Raw genomic sequence first — 17427 nt, 5'->3', positions numbered from 1 at the left:
TGATAAAGTTCTTTATTTTCTGTAATGCAATTAAAAAAACAAAAATGTCATGCATTCTGGATTCATTACAAATCAACTGAAATATTGCAAGCCTTTTATTCTTTTAATATTGCTGATTATGGCTTACAGCTTAAGAAAACTCTAAAATCCTATCTCATAAAATTTGAATATTTCCTCAGACCAAGTTAAAAAAAAGATTTATAACAGCAAAACAAAATCAAACATTTGAAAATGTGTTTCCAGGTGTTTCGAGTTAATTAGATGATTCAAGTGATTTGTTTAATACCCTACTAGTATACTTTTTCATGATATTCTAATATTTATAAATAGGATATTTGAGTTTTCTTAAGCTGTAAGCCATAATCAGCAATATTAAAGGAATAAAAGGCTTGCAATATTTCAGTTGATTTGTAATGAATCCAGAATGCATGACATTTTTGTTTTTTTAATTGCATTACAGAAAATAAAGAACTTTATCACAATATTCTAATTTTCTGAGACAGTCCTGTATATATTAAGCGACATCCTCTCCTGCTGATGACTGTATTCAGACTTCATTAGAGTTCCAGTGATCACACGTCCAGGTTGAAGCTCTTCAAGCTGCTTTTCCCACATTATGAGAACAAAAACAACCCGGAGCAGTAATTTGGTTTATAGCTAATAAAACGCTTATTTGGAAAAGTCTCAAAGTAAATTGTTTCCGGTGGCGGGACGACGGCGTGTTGTCGGTTTGTTATTCGTTACCTAACAACAGACGCTCAAAGACTCTCTTTCTCTTTAGCCTTAAATACATCATTTTGTTTCTGGACGGGGAAGGTGTGTGTGTGTGTGTGTGTGTGTGTGTGTGTGTGTGTGTGTGTGTGTGTTCCCTCTGAAGCACTCAAAGGCTTCGCTCTGTCTTAAACAATTCATGGATGGAACTTGCTGGATGCTGAGCGGGTGACTCAGCCGCTCCGCCTCCTTCTCTCTTTACCTTGGATTTGTGTGCGCCGCGTTTTTATTTTTTTCTTCTTCTTCTTCTTCTTCTTCTTCTTCTTCTTCTTCTTCTTCTTCTTCTGCTCGTCAAATAAAACGTGTTACGCAAAAACCCTCCGAGACTCTGAAAAAAAAAAAAAAAAAGCTCCAGCCAGGCCCTCTCATTTTTATTATTATTATTTTTTAAATAAATTTTTTATGACATTGTACTTGCATATTCGGCGTCTTTTGGAGGGAATGAGACAACTGCTGTTAACGGCACCTCGGTGGTATATTGAATGTGGAGCTATTTATTGAGTTGAATGACGTGTGTGTGTGTGTGTGTGTGTGTGTGTGTGTATGTTTGTGTTTTTTCTTTTTAGCTTTCTGTTTCGGGTATTTTTGTCCCCCGGCTTTCATTACAAGCACAGACGACATAGACATTTCCCTCGGAGCTGAAAGTGATCCTTTTGTGTGTGTGTGTGTGTGTGTGTCCTGGCTCTGCGTTGGCCCGAGCCATGTTAATGTCATTATAGCCGGTGTACAGACGGGAGGCCTGGCCAGTTAGGGGCATTGTTGAGTATCACCTTACGCTTACGTTGCTTCCAGCTGGCCCGCGGCTGCCAAAAGCTCACTGAATATAGCCGCCGTGTGTGTGTGTGTGTGTCCACCAAACACTCCCTAGAGCCACTTAAAAAGACGTTTTTTTTCCTTCATGTCGGCTGACATGTTTTATGATATAAGCACCGACGTCAGCCTCGTGTCTCCGGTAGATTGTTCACTCAGAATATGGAGTCGGAACACGAGGGACTACTTTTCCTGTTTCCGTCCAGGCGGAGGGGGACGGCAGGTAAACCGGCGCGGCCACGTCGGCAGGAACACAAACTGTTTTCTCCGAGATCTGTTTTCTCACTTTGGACGCCGCCTGTCAGTCACTGTGCGGAAAGTGCTAAGATAACTGGATTAATAAACTAATGAATTGAGCGTGAACTTATCTAAATTGAATTAAAACAAACTTTTTATTTAAAAAATGCCAAAATAATTTAAAACTGGACCCTGGACTCCACAGCCGGTTTTATTAAAATGACACATCCTGAGTGATAAGGACATTCTCTGTCTCTACGCTTCCAAAAAGTAAAGAAAAAGAAATTCATAGAAATGTTTGGGAGGAAATTAAAGAAAATATCCCTCAATACTAAAATTCTCCGTGGACAGAAGTAATGGAGAAGATTAGTTTCTGTACCTCTGGAGGGACAAGGAGGGAGGAAACGAGAAGGGAGGAAACGCTTGTAGAGGAGTTTATATTGGCTGTGCCGCTGAGTTCTGGTCTTTGCCTGTTAAACCGGCTCCAGGTCCTGATTAAAGGACCCCGTAATGCTGCCTCACATGAAGCCTGAATGATATTCATTATGATAATGTTCACTACAAAGCGGAGCGACTGGCACCTGCAACTTGACCGTCGAGTGTCTGCTTCTTCTTTTTTGGGGGGGGGGGTTGGAGCCTCTGGATGGGGGGTGGAGGAGGGCTGGTGGTGTTCAGGGCTATGAATAGGAGGAATGGTGAAAAGGAGAAGGGGGGGAGGAGGGATGAGGGAGGGGTGGCGGACAGCTCTATCGGGCACACGGCGAAATCTGAAGAAGGAAAGATGGAAGAAAATAGGAAGAGAGCGGGAACGCCAGAGAGGGGGGGGGGGGGGGTTGTTACACATTACCACAGTAAGCAGTGGTAATGAGCTCGGTGTGGTGCGGATTAAAAAGAAGTCATAAAAACAGGGGTGGTCGGCCGCTGCGGGGCGATGCGTCTGGAAACGTCCCTTTACGACGCTCGGCGTGTTGAATCCACGTGATGTATTTAAGGAAGACAATTTTTTTTAAATTTGACCTCGTGACCCCGCCGCTTCTGTGTGTGTTTTTTAATTAACTCTGTCCTTGACTCGTCCGCTTTGTCAAACGAGGACGCCGTCGTGTCGAGCGCAGGCGGGTTTTCCGACCGTCTGAAGAGACGTTCGAGGAAAACGGGAAAACGCGGTCCATCCTGGAAACAAAAGCGCGTCCCGACTCTTCGCAGCCGCCGCCCTCAACGACGGAAACCTCGAAGGCCTCGACTGAAAATTCACCCCGGAGCAGCCCGATGAAATCGACGGGAATTAACGTCGGTAACGGCGCTCCGAAAGGGGATCGGGCATCAAACCCACGGGCCGAACCTCTTCGCATTTGCTCGTTCTGACCCCGACTCGTGCCGTTAATCTGCATCCGAGATCCGTCGGCCATTTTTCCAGACCCACTGACTGGACTCTGCATCACTTTCCCGTCTCTTTGTCTCTCTAACCTCTCTCGTCTCTTCAGGAGCCACGAATAAAACTTTCTCCAAACTCCAGAGCACGAAAAAAAATTACCGAGTCTTCAGGAGCCACGAATAAAACTTTCTCCAAACTCCGGAGCACGAAAAAAAATTACCGAGTCTTCAGGAGCCACGAATAAAACTTTCTCCAAACTCCGGAGCACGAAAAAAAATTACCGAGTCTTCAGGAGCCACGAATAAAACTTTCTCCAAACTCCGGAGCACGAAAAAAAATTACCGAGCGACGTCACCGGGATTAATGTCCGCGTTCGCCCTCCTTCGCATCTTAACGTAGCTTCTAAATAAAGAAAGAAAGAAGCCTTCTCTCTTCTCTCGGGTCTCGTTTTCCACTTTCTTTCTCCCTCTCTTCTCTCGAGGCCTTTTGTTAGGCGGTTGCTTCCTGCGGTGGGCCGGCACTGCCCGGGCACATGTTCTGTGGTGGGCCTGATTACAGCCCTGCTGTAGTGCTGACATTGGCCCGCGTCGACTCCTCATCTATAAACACACACACACACACATAAATATATATATATATATGTACACATACGCGCCGGCCCCCTTAAGTTCCACCGACTCTGCCAGCGGCGACCGCGGCATGACTTCACCCGGCAACCATTCCTTGCGTCAAACAAAATGCCTCTGTCACCAGAAAAAAAAGGAGAGGGAGGGAAGGGATGAGAGAGGAGGAGAGAAGGAGAGGAGGAGTGTAGATGTGCGGTAGCTGTGCGGAGGGTTCGATGTATTTTTTTTTCCACCGCAGTTTTGGGAGCGCGGCGGAGTCATTTTAGCTCGGTCGGCCCCTCGAGGCGAGGCGGCTCGGAGGAGTTATTTGGAGTGGCGGAGGCGGGGATCAGAGGCCCGGGGCGAAGACGCTGGTGATTACCACGGTCCCTGAAGGGGCCACGACCGAGCTGACCAGCGTGACCGTCAAATAAAAAGTTACGAAGCTGCGTCGATATTTAAAACCGCGCTGGACTCATGTGATTTATTGTCATCCCCGGTGAGCCGGTTAGAGAACCGCAGAGGAGTCCGGAGCTCCTCGCGGGGCGGCCCGGCTGCAGCGGCAGCTTCTTTTATTCCTTTGTTCTTTTATTCTTTTATTCCGCAGAACATAACCATCACGTGTGTTTCTTATTCCAGGAGCGGCTGCACTATGAGACGCTGAGTCAGCACCTGGGGAAGCTCGGGGAGGACGCCGGGAAGATGGTCCATCGAGTCATCGACCTGACGAGACCCGAAGATCTGGACGGTGAGCGCCGCCGCCGCCTCCTCTTCTTCCCTTCTTCCTCTCCTCTTCCTCTCTGGAAGCTCATCATCAGGAAAAAAAGGTCAGAGAGCAGCAGAGCGTGGAGGGCCAGGAGGAACATCAAAGGGAGGAGCTGAGGAGCGGTCGCATCCTGTTCGGGTTCAATTGATACCAGTGACCTGTAACTCTGCGGGGCCCCACAGAGAAGAGGCCCCGCCCCCTCCGGCCTCTGCCGTTCCTCAATAAAGAAGGGGAAAAAAGCGTCTTCCGGAAAGCCAGAGCGTGGAGGCATTCAGGGAACGCAAATATTTATTGTGTCCTTCTCCTCGGCGGAGGAGGAGGAGGAGGAGGAGGAGGAGGAGGAGGAGGAGACCCTGGACAGCTAAACACACCACGATGCGTTCAACGTCAACACGTTACGCTCTTCCACAATTTGGTTATTTTTCCTCACAAAGTGCACGAAAAGAGGACTGAATGCTCCTCCTCTTCTTTTTGTTCTTCTTTTTTCTTCTTCTCCTCCTTTTTTCTCTTCTTCTTCTTCTTCCCTTTCTCTGAGTCTTCCTCTTCATTCTTCTTCCTCTTTTCTTCTTCTTCTCCATCTTCATCATCTGCTTCCTCTTCTTCTTCTCCTCCTCCTTCTTCTTCTTCTTCTTCCTGTTCTTCTTCATTCTTCTTCTTTATTCTTCTTCTCCTTCTTATTCTTTGTGTTCTTCTTCATTGTTATTGTACTTCTTCTCCTTCTTCCTCTTCTTCCTTTCTTGCCTTGCTCTTCTTCTCCTCCTCCTTCTTCTTCTTCTCCTTATTTTTCTTCTTGTTCTTGTTCTTCTTCAGTTCTTCAGTCTGTTTATCTGCTCTCCTCCCACCTGTTACCCATAAAGCACCAGTGTTTACAGCCGCTCGTTGTGGTTTAGTTTAGAATGGGAGCACTAAACACCGTGGCGTCGGGCCCCTGAGATACCATCACGCGTGTGTGTGTGTGTGTGTGTGTGTGTGTGTGTGTGTGAGCATGTGGACGGCATCCCAGCGAAGACCCCCCTGTCACACTTTTTGTTAAACTCATGTTATACATCCTCTCTTGAGGGCTTAAGGATGGAGGGCTTTAGGATGCAGGGCTTTAGGAAGCAAACAGGAAGTGACCGCGGCGTGGTTTCCTTTGCAGGGAGCAGCATCACGGAGGCGCGGGTGTTCAGGGAGGCGCGCGGCAGGAGCAACGCCGAGCCGCACATCAAGAGGCCCATGAACGCCTTCATGGTCTGGGCCAAAGACGAGCGGAGGAAGATCCTGCAGACGTTCCCCGACATGCACAACTCCAACATCAGCAAGATCCTCGGTGAGCGGCTGGATTCACGTGGAACTGTCTCAGTTTGTCACATGTCGAATTGATTGAGGATTAGAAAGTGGGAGAAATAGTAGCAACAAAAACAAAATGTAATCAATTTGAGTGATCGGATTAGAAAACACATTTGGCTTTATCTCAGATTTCTGCTCGAAATGACATACCCAAACTAAAAAGGGTGTATCTCTGCAACCACTAAGGCTATTTGAATAGAGTTGGTGTTATAGTAAAGGCAACACATGTGAGCTTCTGTTCAGATGTGTAGATATTTGTTTATATGTTACTGGTTAAGAGTAAATAAAGATGAAACACAGCAAAAATAGAATTTTCAGGTTCGCCTTGAAATAAAAGTACTTTGAGGATGAATATCTTTTGGATGGATTCACAGAAAAGGTTCAAACTAACAAAGATTATATCACAACATGTGGACAGTCTCTCTGTGAAGTTTGACTTTGAATAAGTGAAGCAGAACAAAGTTAGAGAGTTTATAGTAAGGAGAATTTAGGCGAGGTTTCTCAAATGTGCATTTGAGCTCCATGTGTGCCATTTGAAATGTCCTTATGAACCAAATCATATAATTCACAGTAAATATACAAAATAGATGTGAGCTTTTGTTCATATGTGTAGATATTAGTATATAAGTTACTGGTTAAAAAATAAATAAAGATGAAACGCAGCAAAAATAGAAGTTTCACGTTTGCCTAGAAAGAAAAGTACTTTGAGGATGAATATCTTTTAGATGGATGCACAGAAAAGATTTAAACTAACAGAGATAATAGGATAACATGTGGACAGTCTCTCTGTGAAGTTTGATTTTGAATAAGTGAAGCAGAACAAAGTTAGAGAGTTTATAGTAAAGAGAATTTAGGCGAGGTCTCTAAAATGTGCATTTGGGTATATTTGAGCACCATCTGTGCCATTTGAATGTTCTCATGCACCAAAGTTTATATTTCACAGTAAATATACAAAATAGAAAAAAATAACATGTCACAACTAATTGGCTTCCTTTTCCGAGAAAACAAATCTCCATTTTAATTGCTTCAAATTACATATTAAAATAACTGGAGTTGGAATCCAACAGTACACAACTGTGTACAACGCACGTGCACAACATAATAACACAGCTGGACTGGGGTGTGTGTGTGCGGGGGGGGGGGGGGGACAACAACAGTACAGACCGGTTTGTGATCAACGTTAATAAACAAGAGGAGCGTGTGTGTACAGTCAGGTCGGCTCACCGGGGAGAAACCAGGAGGACGCCATGGATCACTCTTCTGGAGTGTCATCCACTCCGGGGTCAAAGGCCCCATGACACACACACACACACACACACACATACACACACACACAGGTTGTTATGGTTGAACCGAGGCTCCGCCTCTCTTTAGTGTGATGGATGTGCAGGTGAAGTGTGTTGCACAAACCAGCGTCATTGAAATAGTGAAGAATTTATGTCACGTCCTAAAATATAAGATAACTCCCTAAAATTATGCATTTTTGACACTTTGTAAAGTTAATTGCCTAAAAGATCTCTCTCTCTCTCAATATTACATTACATTACATTACATGTCATTTAGCAGACGCTTTTATCCAAAGCGACTTACAATAAGTGCATTTCAACCTAGAGTACAAACTAAGAACAACATATATATATATATATTATATCTTTCTTTTCGGAAATATATTTATATATACATATATATATATGTATATATATATATATTTTTTTAGGAAAGATATATATATATATTATTTTTTAGGAAAGAGAAAAAAATATGTATATATATATATTTTAGGAAAGATATATATATATAAATATGTATATATCTCTTTTAGAAATTAAGAATTTGAAGAATATATATATATATATATATATATGTTTGATGAAGCATTTGATAGTGTCGACAGATGATATAAAATAAATACAAATAACTTTAAAATAAATCCTATAGGATGCATCACTGGAGTGATGCGTTCACTGCTTCTCGTTGTTGTCGGTACTGTCGCTGCAGCATTTTGTACCAGTTTTAAATCGGAGCCTCTAAAAAAAAATTACAAAAATCCAGAGAAACTAAAAGCTTCTTCTTCTTCTTCTTCTTCTTCTTCTTCTTCTTCTCCAGGCTCTCGCTGGAAGGGCATGACGAACCAGGAGAAGCAGCCGTACTACGAGGAGCAGGCGCACCTGAGCAAGATCCACCTGGAGAAGTATCCCAACTACAAGTACAAGCCGCGGCCCAAGAGGACGTGCATCATCGACGGCAAGAAGCTGCGCATCGGGGAGTACAAGCAGATGATGCGCTCACGGCGCCAGGAGATGAGGCAGTTCTTCGTGGGGTGAGTCGGCAGAACCATCGGGGGGGGGGGGGTTCATTAAGAAGTCATTGTGAGGGGTTGTTTGACGAGCTGTGTGTCTCTGTGACTAATCGACGGTTGACCCCGTGACCTCTCGGGTTTCGGTCGGTAAGCGTGTCGCCTGAATGCGGGAGTTAAAGAGTTAAAGCAAAACTAATTAGCCAAAGTCAAGAATTAAATTTTTATATTTTCTTTATTTTTATATAACTTTGTTATATATCAGGTTTTGTTCCTACCGGATGTGTCGCAGCATAAACATCAGAAGGAATATTTTACACGACATCCGCTGTGGGGTTTATAGACGCTTCATGAAAGGCCTCCCGGTGGTGGTGTGTGTGTGTGTGTGTGTGTGTGTGTGTGGGGGGGGTACCAGTGGCATTGTCTTAATGGGAACCAGCCCACGGTCGTGTTTAAAGCCGTCGGCGTGCTCAGAGACGGATTTACCACGAGGCCGCAAGCTTTGAAGAGGAGCGACTTCTCTTTTTTTATTTTATGTATTTTTAATAGCTCGTCATTTATTAAATCAGGACAGCGGGCGCTTTGCGGGCGGCGGAGTCGGAATATGAAATATAAGCAGATGTTTGAGAGGAGGGGGGAGGGGGAGGGGACATCACGGGCCAGAATACCACATTTCCTGCGCGTGGCCGCGTCGACGCGCCGTCTCTTTCAATTACGGCTAACGGGTTTTTTTGACACGTCGTCACGTTGAAGTTTTTTTTTTTTTTTAAGTTATCTTTTTTAGTTTTTTCCGTCGTTGTTTAAAGAGTTGGGCTCAGACGACATGTTTACGAATCACCGGGTGCATCGCGATAACATTTTGTACCGATTCGTGACCCCGACGTTTCCTCTGGCGCCGCCGTGAGGTGGAGAGAGGTATTGCGCCGTTACTCATGATACCCGTCGGCTCTCTCCTCAGGCCTCAGCCCCCGATGCCTCTCGGCAGCAGCCCCGTCGGAGTTTACCCGGGCGCCATCACCATGGCGACGGTCACCACGTCCCCGCACCTGACCTCGGACTGCTCCAGCAACTCGGCGAGCCCCGAACCCGCCATCCCCGTCATCCAGAGCACGTACGGGATGAAGTCCGAGCCCGGCGGCGGCGTCATCGGGGGGGTCATCGGCGGGGTCATCGGCGGGGTCATCGGGGGGGGCAGAGCCCTGGACCTGCCGGGCGTCCCCGTCGCCAACGGAGACGGGGACACGGACATGTACGAGGACTTTGAGGACAAGCCCAAGTCGGACTATAGCAGCGACCGCGAGACGCGGGAGGCCGTCAGCGCCAACTGAGCGGGCGCAAGAAAAGAAAAGAAGAAGAGAAGGAGATGAAGAGGAGGAGGAGGAGGAAGACAAAAAGAAAAAAGAAAGCTCCTGTTATACTCAGAGACACTTTTAAAAAAAAACACAGTTCATTAAAGAGAGCTCGAGGCAAACTATTCAGGACGCATGGCGCCGAGCGGCGAGCGGCCGGGATCCCCCCCCCCCCCCCCCCCCGGGAGGTTCCTGGACGGCGTCTCGGTGCGGCAGACATTCAGACGACGACCTTCGCGGCTTCCTCCACGACGACAATCCCCACGGGAGCCAATGAGAGGACGAGAGGACGGTCACGTGACCGCGTGGTTCCAACATCAGGAACTGGGCTTCAACGGCTACTTGGTCTTAAATGTTTCAGGAGTGAGTTTTTATCATGATGTATTTACTTTTCTTATTTTTTTGGGTTGTGTTTTTTTTCGTTTCCTCATTGTTGTTTTTCGGTTGACTTTTATTGTGGCGGGTCGCTGCCTCTACAAACTCTGGACTGTCAGAGGAACTTGAAATTTGAAAAAAAAATAATAATATCAAACCTAGCTATCATAATCTTAACGTCTTACTTTTCTTTGAGTTTCTTACAGTGCGCCGCCATCTTGTTCCTCTGGCCGCTCACATTACACGACTGTTTTCTTTTTTTATATCCCAGCTCAGGTATGACGTGCCAGCTTGTGAATGTGTTTGTTTGTTTGTTTGTTTTCATACAGAAAGAGTGGTAGGACTGTCGATGAAATAAAGGGAGCACAATCCCGTATATCACATTATCATTATTATTATTATTATAAGTATGTAAGTACAGATGGACTTCAAATGTGCCAAACCTACATTCACATTCGCTCGGGATGTCGTAGTCTTAACTTCCAATGCTGCAAAAAAGTCTTACGCAATCAGCTGTTTTCTTTCTGTTCACACACACACACACACACACACACACACACACATGCACGCACACACACATACCTCAGCTTCTAGGTGTAGTTAGAAGAGTCTGTTTTTTTCTTCCAATTCCACCTCCACCGCATCGATGCTTTCATGAACTACATTACCCAGAGTTCCTTGAGGCCAAACACTTAAGAGCACCGTGTCGTAACATTTTGGCGTCGTCCCTATTAATCTGGCCGAGATGTCACATCAAGGCACTCTTTATCTTTATTACCCGACTGTAGAAGAAGTAAAAAGCCCCCCCCCCCCCCCGTCACTGTATTTTTTTAAATCGTGTTTTTTTGAATCGGTACAAAAGTGTACGAATATTATATAAATTACTATTTTTATCAGCCCGTCGACGACATTTGTAAACGTCTTCTCGGCATCGGGCGGGGCGGAAGAACCAAACGTGTGTTTTTAAAGAAAAAAGAAAGAATTTATATAGTTTCAAAACAAAATGGGGTTTTAAGAGGTTCCGCTATTTCAAAATAAGGGTACGCTGTTTTCTAGAATCGCCTGTATATTTTGAAGACGAGTAAATTATTAGGAGGAAGAATGGAGGGGAAAACCTCGCTGGGCGTGAAGGCTTTTCTTTTTTAAATTTTTCTCTCTATTTGACTCAAATGTCCCGTTTTATTTTGTTGTCTCTTTTCACCACACAACATGCTCAACACTTGTATGACCTCGGGGTGCTTTTATTTTGTAATTTTCTTTCTCCACATGTCTTCCTGGCTCCACGTTTCACAGTGTTTTAAGCTTCACAAGCTGGGACTGAACATTGTTTTTTGTTTTTTTTGCTTGCATATCGAAGTAAAAAAAAAAAAAGCCTCATGCACTAAGCACTGGATATAAATTCTATGTTTCAAATTTTTTTTGTGTATTGACTAATGTGAAGTTGCTGTTTTGATTTCCAACCTGATGAATTAGAAGTCACACAAAGCAAATCTCCATTTCTCTAGAAGCGTTTCACCCGTTGCTCCCGCGGCGCCTGAAGGGGTCACGCGGCCTCCGACCTCTTTCGAGAAAAAAAAAACGAGAAAAAAAAGTTGCGCTCGTTTAGCGGTCGCGACCCGCGCGGTAATAATAAAAAAAACGCCGCGCGCACGCGTGGTCCCCCCCGGGGCGCGTGTGCATTTCTGTGGATGAGTATTGTGTTTTGAAAATTTCAATTGTGCGTTTTAACATTTCATTGTATTTATTAGCCAGCTTTGGCTCTAAAAAAAAACCGTGTCAGTACAACTTGGTGAGAAAGACAATCAAAAAAATAAAATAATAAACAAATACAAAGAGTTGAGATTCTCCTTCACGTGTCGCTTCCTCATTGCTCCTCCGACTCCGGTGGACCGATGGACGGCTCACCGCTCACCGCTTCGTGGTTCCACGCTCTGACTGTCCAGACATCCCATAATATACAAACACCAGACCTTCTGTTTTCCAAAAGTCGAGCTGTTCCACCCGGGCTTCATATTCTGGTGGCCCGTTAGTCAAATGTGGCCCATTGTTCCACTGTGTGTGTGTGTGTGTGTGTGTGTGTGTGTGTGTGTGTGTGTGTGTGTGTGTGTGTGTGTGTGTGTGTGTGTGTGTGTGTGTGTGTGTGTGTGTGTGTGTGTGTGTGTGTGTGTGTACACGCCGCGGCGCCACCGGTGCTCGCGAGAGAGAGAGAGAGAGAGAAGGAGTGAAAGCGAGAGAGATAGAGAGAAGGAGTGAAGGAGTGAAAGAAAGAGAGAGAGAGAGAGAGCGAGCGCTCAGCCATACACAGCCACATCATAAATCTAATTGTAATTCCCAAATCAACTGCAGCGTCACCCTGCAAGGCGAGTGTGTGTCACACACTCCTTTGTGTGCACTTTTGTGTGTGTGTGTGTGTGCTGGGAGGGGTGTTTGTGCCGTTGCCAAGATAATCTTGTTAAAATAAGTCGTCATAATTCACATTTCCTCTCTTCAGGATGAACGTTGAACGTGACAGATTGTTGCTGTGTGAGTGTGTGTGTGTGTGTGTGACAGATTGTTGCTGTGTGAGTGTGTGTGTGTGTGTGTGTGACAGATTGTTGCTGTGTGAGTGTGTGTGTGTGTGTGTGTGACAGATTGTTGCTGTGTGAGTGTCGAGGAGCTTTCACTTGTAGTTCATTACAGGTCATACTTATCATAACTTCATATATATGTATTTATATGTATATATGTATATATATATCTTTATATGTATATATATATATCTTTATATGTATATATGTATATATATATATCTTTATATGTATATATGTATATGTATATATATATATATATATATATATATATCTTTATAATACAGGACTGTCTCAGAAAATTAGAATATTGTGATGAAGTTCTTTATTTTCTGTAATGCAATTAAAAAAACAAATGTCATGCATTCTGGATTCATTACAAATCAACTGAAATATTGCAAGCCTTTTATTCTGATTTATTGCTGATTATGGCTTACAGCTTAAGAAAACTCAAATATCCTATCTCTAAATATTAGAATATCATGAAAAAGTATACTAGTAGATATTAAACAAATCACTTGACTTGTCTAATTAACTCGAAACACCTGCAAGGGTTTCCTGAGCCTTGACAAACACTCAGCTGTTATAAATCTTTTTTTATACTTGGTCTGAGGAAATATTAAAATTTTATGAGATAGGATTTTAGAGTTTTCTTAAGCTGTAAGCCATAATCAGCAATATTAAAAGAATAAAAGGCTTGCAATATTTCAGTTGATTTGTAATGAATCCAGAATGCATGACATTTTGGTTTTTTAAATTGCATTACAGAAAATAAAGAACTTTATCACAATATTCTAATTTTCTGAGACAGTCCTGTATATATATATCTTTACATGTATATATATATGTATATATATATACTTTATATGTATACATATATATATATATCTTTATATGTATATATATATATTTATATGAATTAATGTCCAGACTTTGTTTATCCAGGGAGGAAACAGGTGTAATCTGCTGTGTCCCGTTCAGTTTGTTAAGGCTTGTAGCTAAATGTAAAATATTTTTACAAACTTAACCAGAGTCACATTTGTAGATTATTTAAATATCAGAAGTGGGCGGGGCTTAAACGAGTGACAAAAACACGATTTATGGACATGTTTCATTCATGAGTCCCAATGAGGTCCAAGGGGTCAAATCCCTCAAAGACAACTGATTTAGTTTTTATGACCACGTATAAAATACTAATATAGTGTCGACACAACAAAACATCTCACTAAAGTGTACTTACTCTTTTTTACCTCACTAGAACTTTTTTTAAGACTTATTTCTTTTTAGCAATTGCACACAAAAAACTACCATCACTTTTTTTAAATTGATCTTTTAAACTATAATTTTACTTTTCTTTCATCACATTTTTTGACATTATATTCTGACTTTTTGTACTTTTACATTTTCTATAACTTCTTTTTAAATGTTGTATTTGGGCTTTTTCTGGACTTTTCTTTAAATGCTCTACATAAACCCGTTGAATACTTTTTAACAACATAATAAACTCCGACTGTCGGAGGAAAAAATGTTCAACGTATATTAGAAATAATTCTGTTCTATTACCTTTTATAGCATACTTAGATGAAGATGAACAGACACACACACACACACACACACAGATCCTCCCTCTGTTCCCTCCTCACTCATGAAGCCTCAACCGAGATCAAGAGAATTATTACAATTATTAAATTGTTAACACAGAGGAGGACCCCCCCCCCCCCCCCCCCATGACCATGAAGGCGCTCATTAAACCCCACTGAGGGGTCTCGTCTTCCTCTCAGATCTAATGACGCTTTTGATTCATAAGAGTCATAATTGACGCTCTCTCTCTTCCGTGTTTCTCGACCCTTCAGGTGAAACGTCGCTTAGAAGTCTGCGTTTCATTTAATTACGTTTTATTTGGTGCTTTCATCATCTGGGGACCATGAATGTCTAAAAAAAAAGGCAACTTTGCCATCTCTGGCTACAAATACACACAAAAAGAACAAATTAATACACTTTATATTTCTAAAAGCATCAATCATAGAATATGAAAAATATGAACTTCAATTAGAGAATATATAAGATAAAAGCATGTGTTCCCAGTTGTTTTATATATAAATACAAAACTTTTTTTTTCAATATGCGACCCTGTATATTAATATAATTTACTTTAATGTAAAACCTTCCCTTGAATACAACGTATGACCGTTTTAAGCAAATTATAATGGGTAACAATTGTAAATCGGGAGGGGAGGGGGGGGGGGAGTTATCAGAACTCCAAGGAGTCAGCGGCCTTCAACAATAACTCAAAAATCTAAATGCGAAATCCGAATAAAAGGAAATCAGAGAGCGCTCTGAAAGGAGGAGCTGGAGCTGCGTTTGTGTTCCCGTTTCTCCAGACTTCTTTTTTCTTTTCTTTAATGCAATTAGAAGTGAAAAGAAGAAGAAGAAGAAAAAAAATCTACAGCTCTTTTCGGATGGGCGAAACGGACAAAAGGCCAATGTTTCCCTGCTTTGAGGCGGAGTCCTTGAGTCTTTTTAAGTGCATTAGTCCGCTAATTAAATATTATATGTTTAACGGGAGAAAAAAATAAATGCACTTTTGAAAGCAGACGGATTGTTTGACTCAAAGACACACGGCCGCAGCCTTGATGAGTGGAACTGTGTGTGTGTGTGTGTGTGTGTGTGTGTGTGTGTGTGTGTGTGACCGTGAAGAGGTAAAGAACGTCATTGTTGCCCCCCCCCCCCCCCACCCACCAAAACCCATTTCGCCCACCGGAATCCTTTCTGCTGGTTTTACAATCACAATCCTCCTTTGTGAGAAGCATGCCGATGACTCGCTGACGTATCCGACATTATTTCACGCTCTGATGCGTGTTTGTTTTCGTGTTTTATTGTCCGAGTCCTCGGGTTAGAGCACAGGTGTCAAACTCAAGGCTCGCGGGCCAAATCCGGCCCGCCGCATCATTTTATGTGACTTGAATGACACGTGACCCCCTTTTCTTAAAGAAATTGAAGAAAAGTAGATGTATGTTGTAATATAAGAGAAATTTTCTCAGTGAAGGTTTTTATTGATTTGGTTTTGGGCAACTCAAAAGCACTTAGCTAACGGTCCTGGACATTTAGCTAACGGTTCTAGACATTTAGCTAACGGTTCTGGACATTTAACTAATGGTTCTGGACATTTAGCTAACGGTTCTGGACATTTGGCTAACGGTTCTGGACATTTAGCTAACGGCTCTGGACATTTAACTAACGGTTCTGGACATTTAGCTAACAGTCCTGGACATCTAGCTAATGGTTCTGGACATTTAGCTAACGGTTCTTGACATTTAGCTAATGGTTCTGGACATTTAGGTCAGGGTTCTGGATATTTTGATTGTGATGCTTGATTTTTTACCGAACATGACAATCCAGATTATGAAAAGGTTATAATGACGAACTAATGAGGACCGTACTCTAGACGTCCAAACATCTTAGCGACGCGTTGCCGGTGAACATGACCCAGAGACACCGGCTCGGGGCTCCGGTACACGTAACCTTCACTGCGTGGAAAAGAAACGTGGAATCGGCCACATTAACCACATTAGAATCACCTTTGATCGCTTGGAGGTATCTTCAGAAGAAGAAGAAGAAGAAGGAGCTTTTCATCTTAAACTACCGCGTAGCCTCAGATCACAACTTACATTTGTGTGGAACCTTTTCATTACACGGCTCATGTCTGTCTCTTGATATTGTTTTTCACTTTTATGTGAGCTCGAAGCGTAAAAACACCGTTTGAGCTGCTTTTCTTTCTTCTTGGTTTGTACATTGTATGTTGTATGTTGTATGTTGGAGCCACTGCACACCGCTGTGAGAGAGATGAACCGATAATACAGAAACATTTAAGAAGTCCGACTTCTGTCAAAAAGAAAATTCATTTAATTAAGATAAATGACTCGATCATTCGTGATTGCATTACATATATATATACAGTATATATATATGATGATTCTAGTGAAATATACGTTTACGGATCTTTTTTAGGATATATATATTGTATGTATATATATATTATATATATACAGTATATATATATATATATATATGATAATTCTACTGAAATATACGTTTACGGATCTTTTTTGTATATATATATATGATAATTCTACTGAAATATCATATATTGTATATATATACAATATAAATATATTATACATACTGTATATATGTATATATATATATGATGATTCTATATATATATACAGTATATACAGTATATATATTTATATAAATTTATATATATATGATGATTCTGCTGAAATGTATGTTTACGCATCTTTTGTATGTATATATATACAGGACTGTCTCAGAAAATTAGAATATTGTGATAAAGTTCTTTATTTTCTGTAATGCAATTAAAAAATATTAAATATTAAAAGAATAAAAGGCTTGCAATATTTCAGTTGATTTGTAATGAATCCAGAATGCATGACATTTTTGTTTTTTTAATTGCATTACAGAAAATAAAGAACTTTATCACAATATTCTAATTTTCTGAGACAGTCCTGTATATATATATATATGCGCGTTCTGGTAGGGACCTTTCCACAGTTGGAGCCGGGTGTCAAACCTGTGACCTTGAGGGACCTTCCCGCTTTACCCCTCCTGACCCAAACATTCAGGGTACCAACGTGCTCACTTAGTTTTCTTAAGGGTCTCACTGGAGGTCGACCAATGGCAGCGAGGCTGGGAAGTCCGCCGATACGCCGATGATGAACTTCAATTGATGAGCAATTGATTACCTCGTCATTTCAAATCACTTCACTCAGGTGAACCCGGTGCTTTTGATTCATGAAGTGGTCCATAAAGACAAAGTAACTTGTCCATCGATATTTAATTAATGAGAGAAACAAAGTTAACGGCGTCTGAGTGGCCGGTGATACATCGGCTTCAACTACGAAAAACTAATGCTGCAGCAATAAGTCA

The 17427-nt window shown here is 42.3% G+C and overlaps 1 protein-coding gene across 2 annotated transcripts in view; it reads left to right on the top strand.

Annotated features, from left to right (window-relative positions):
* The window catches only part of LOC130194992 (transcription factor Sox-6-like), a 116685-nt gene extending 104928 nt beyond the window's left edge, over positions 1 to 11757 (top strand). For both annotated transcript variants that reach the window (XM_056416219.1, XM_056416217.1), the window contains 4 exons: positions 4435 to 4543; positions 5700 to 5870; positions 7997 to 8210; positions 9145 to 11757. In XM_056416219.1, coding sequence (XP_056272194.1) covers positions 4435 to 4543; positions 5700 to 5870; positions 7997 to 8210; positions 9145 to 9514 — 864 coding nt within the window. In that variant the 3' untranslated portion in view covers positions 9515 to 11757. The remainder of the gene's footprint in view (positions 1 to 4434; positions 4544 to 5699; positions 5871 to 7996; positions 8211 to 9144) is intronic.
* The last annotated feature ends 5670 nt before the right edge of the window (positions 11758 to 17427 follow it).

The sequence above is a fragment of the Pseudoliparis swirei genome, chromosome 6 (assembly GCF_029220125.1).
Source record: "Pseudoliparis swirei isolate HS2019 ecotype Mariana Trench chromosome 6, NWPU_hadal_v1, whole genome shotgun sequence".
NCBI classification, from domain to species: domain Eukaryota; kingdom Metazoa; phylum Chordata; class Actinopteri; order Perciformes; family Liparidae; genus Pseudoliparis; species Pseudoliparis swirei.
The sequence above is the reverse complement of the archived record's forward strand: the minus strand, read 5'-3'. Positions and strand labels throughout refer to the sequence as shown.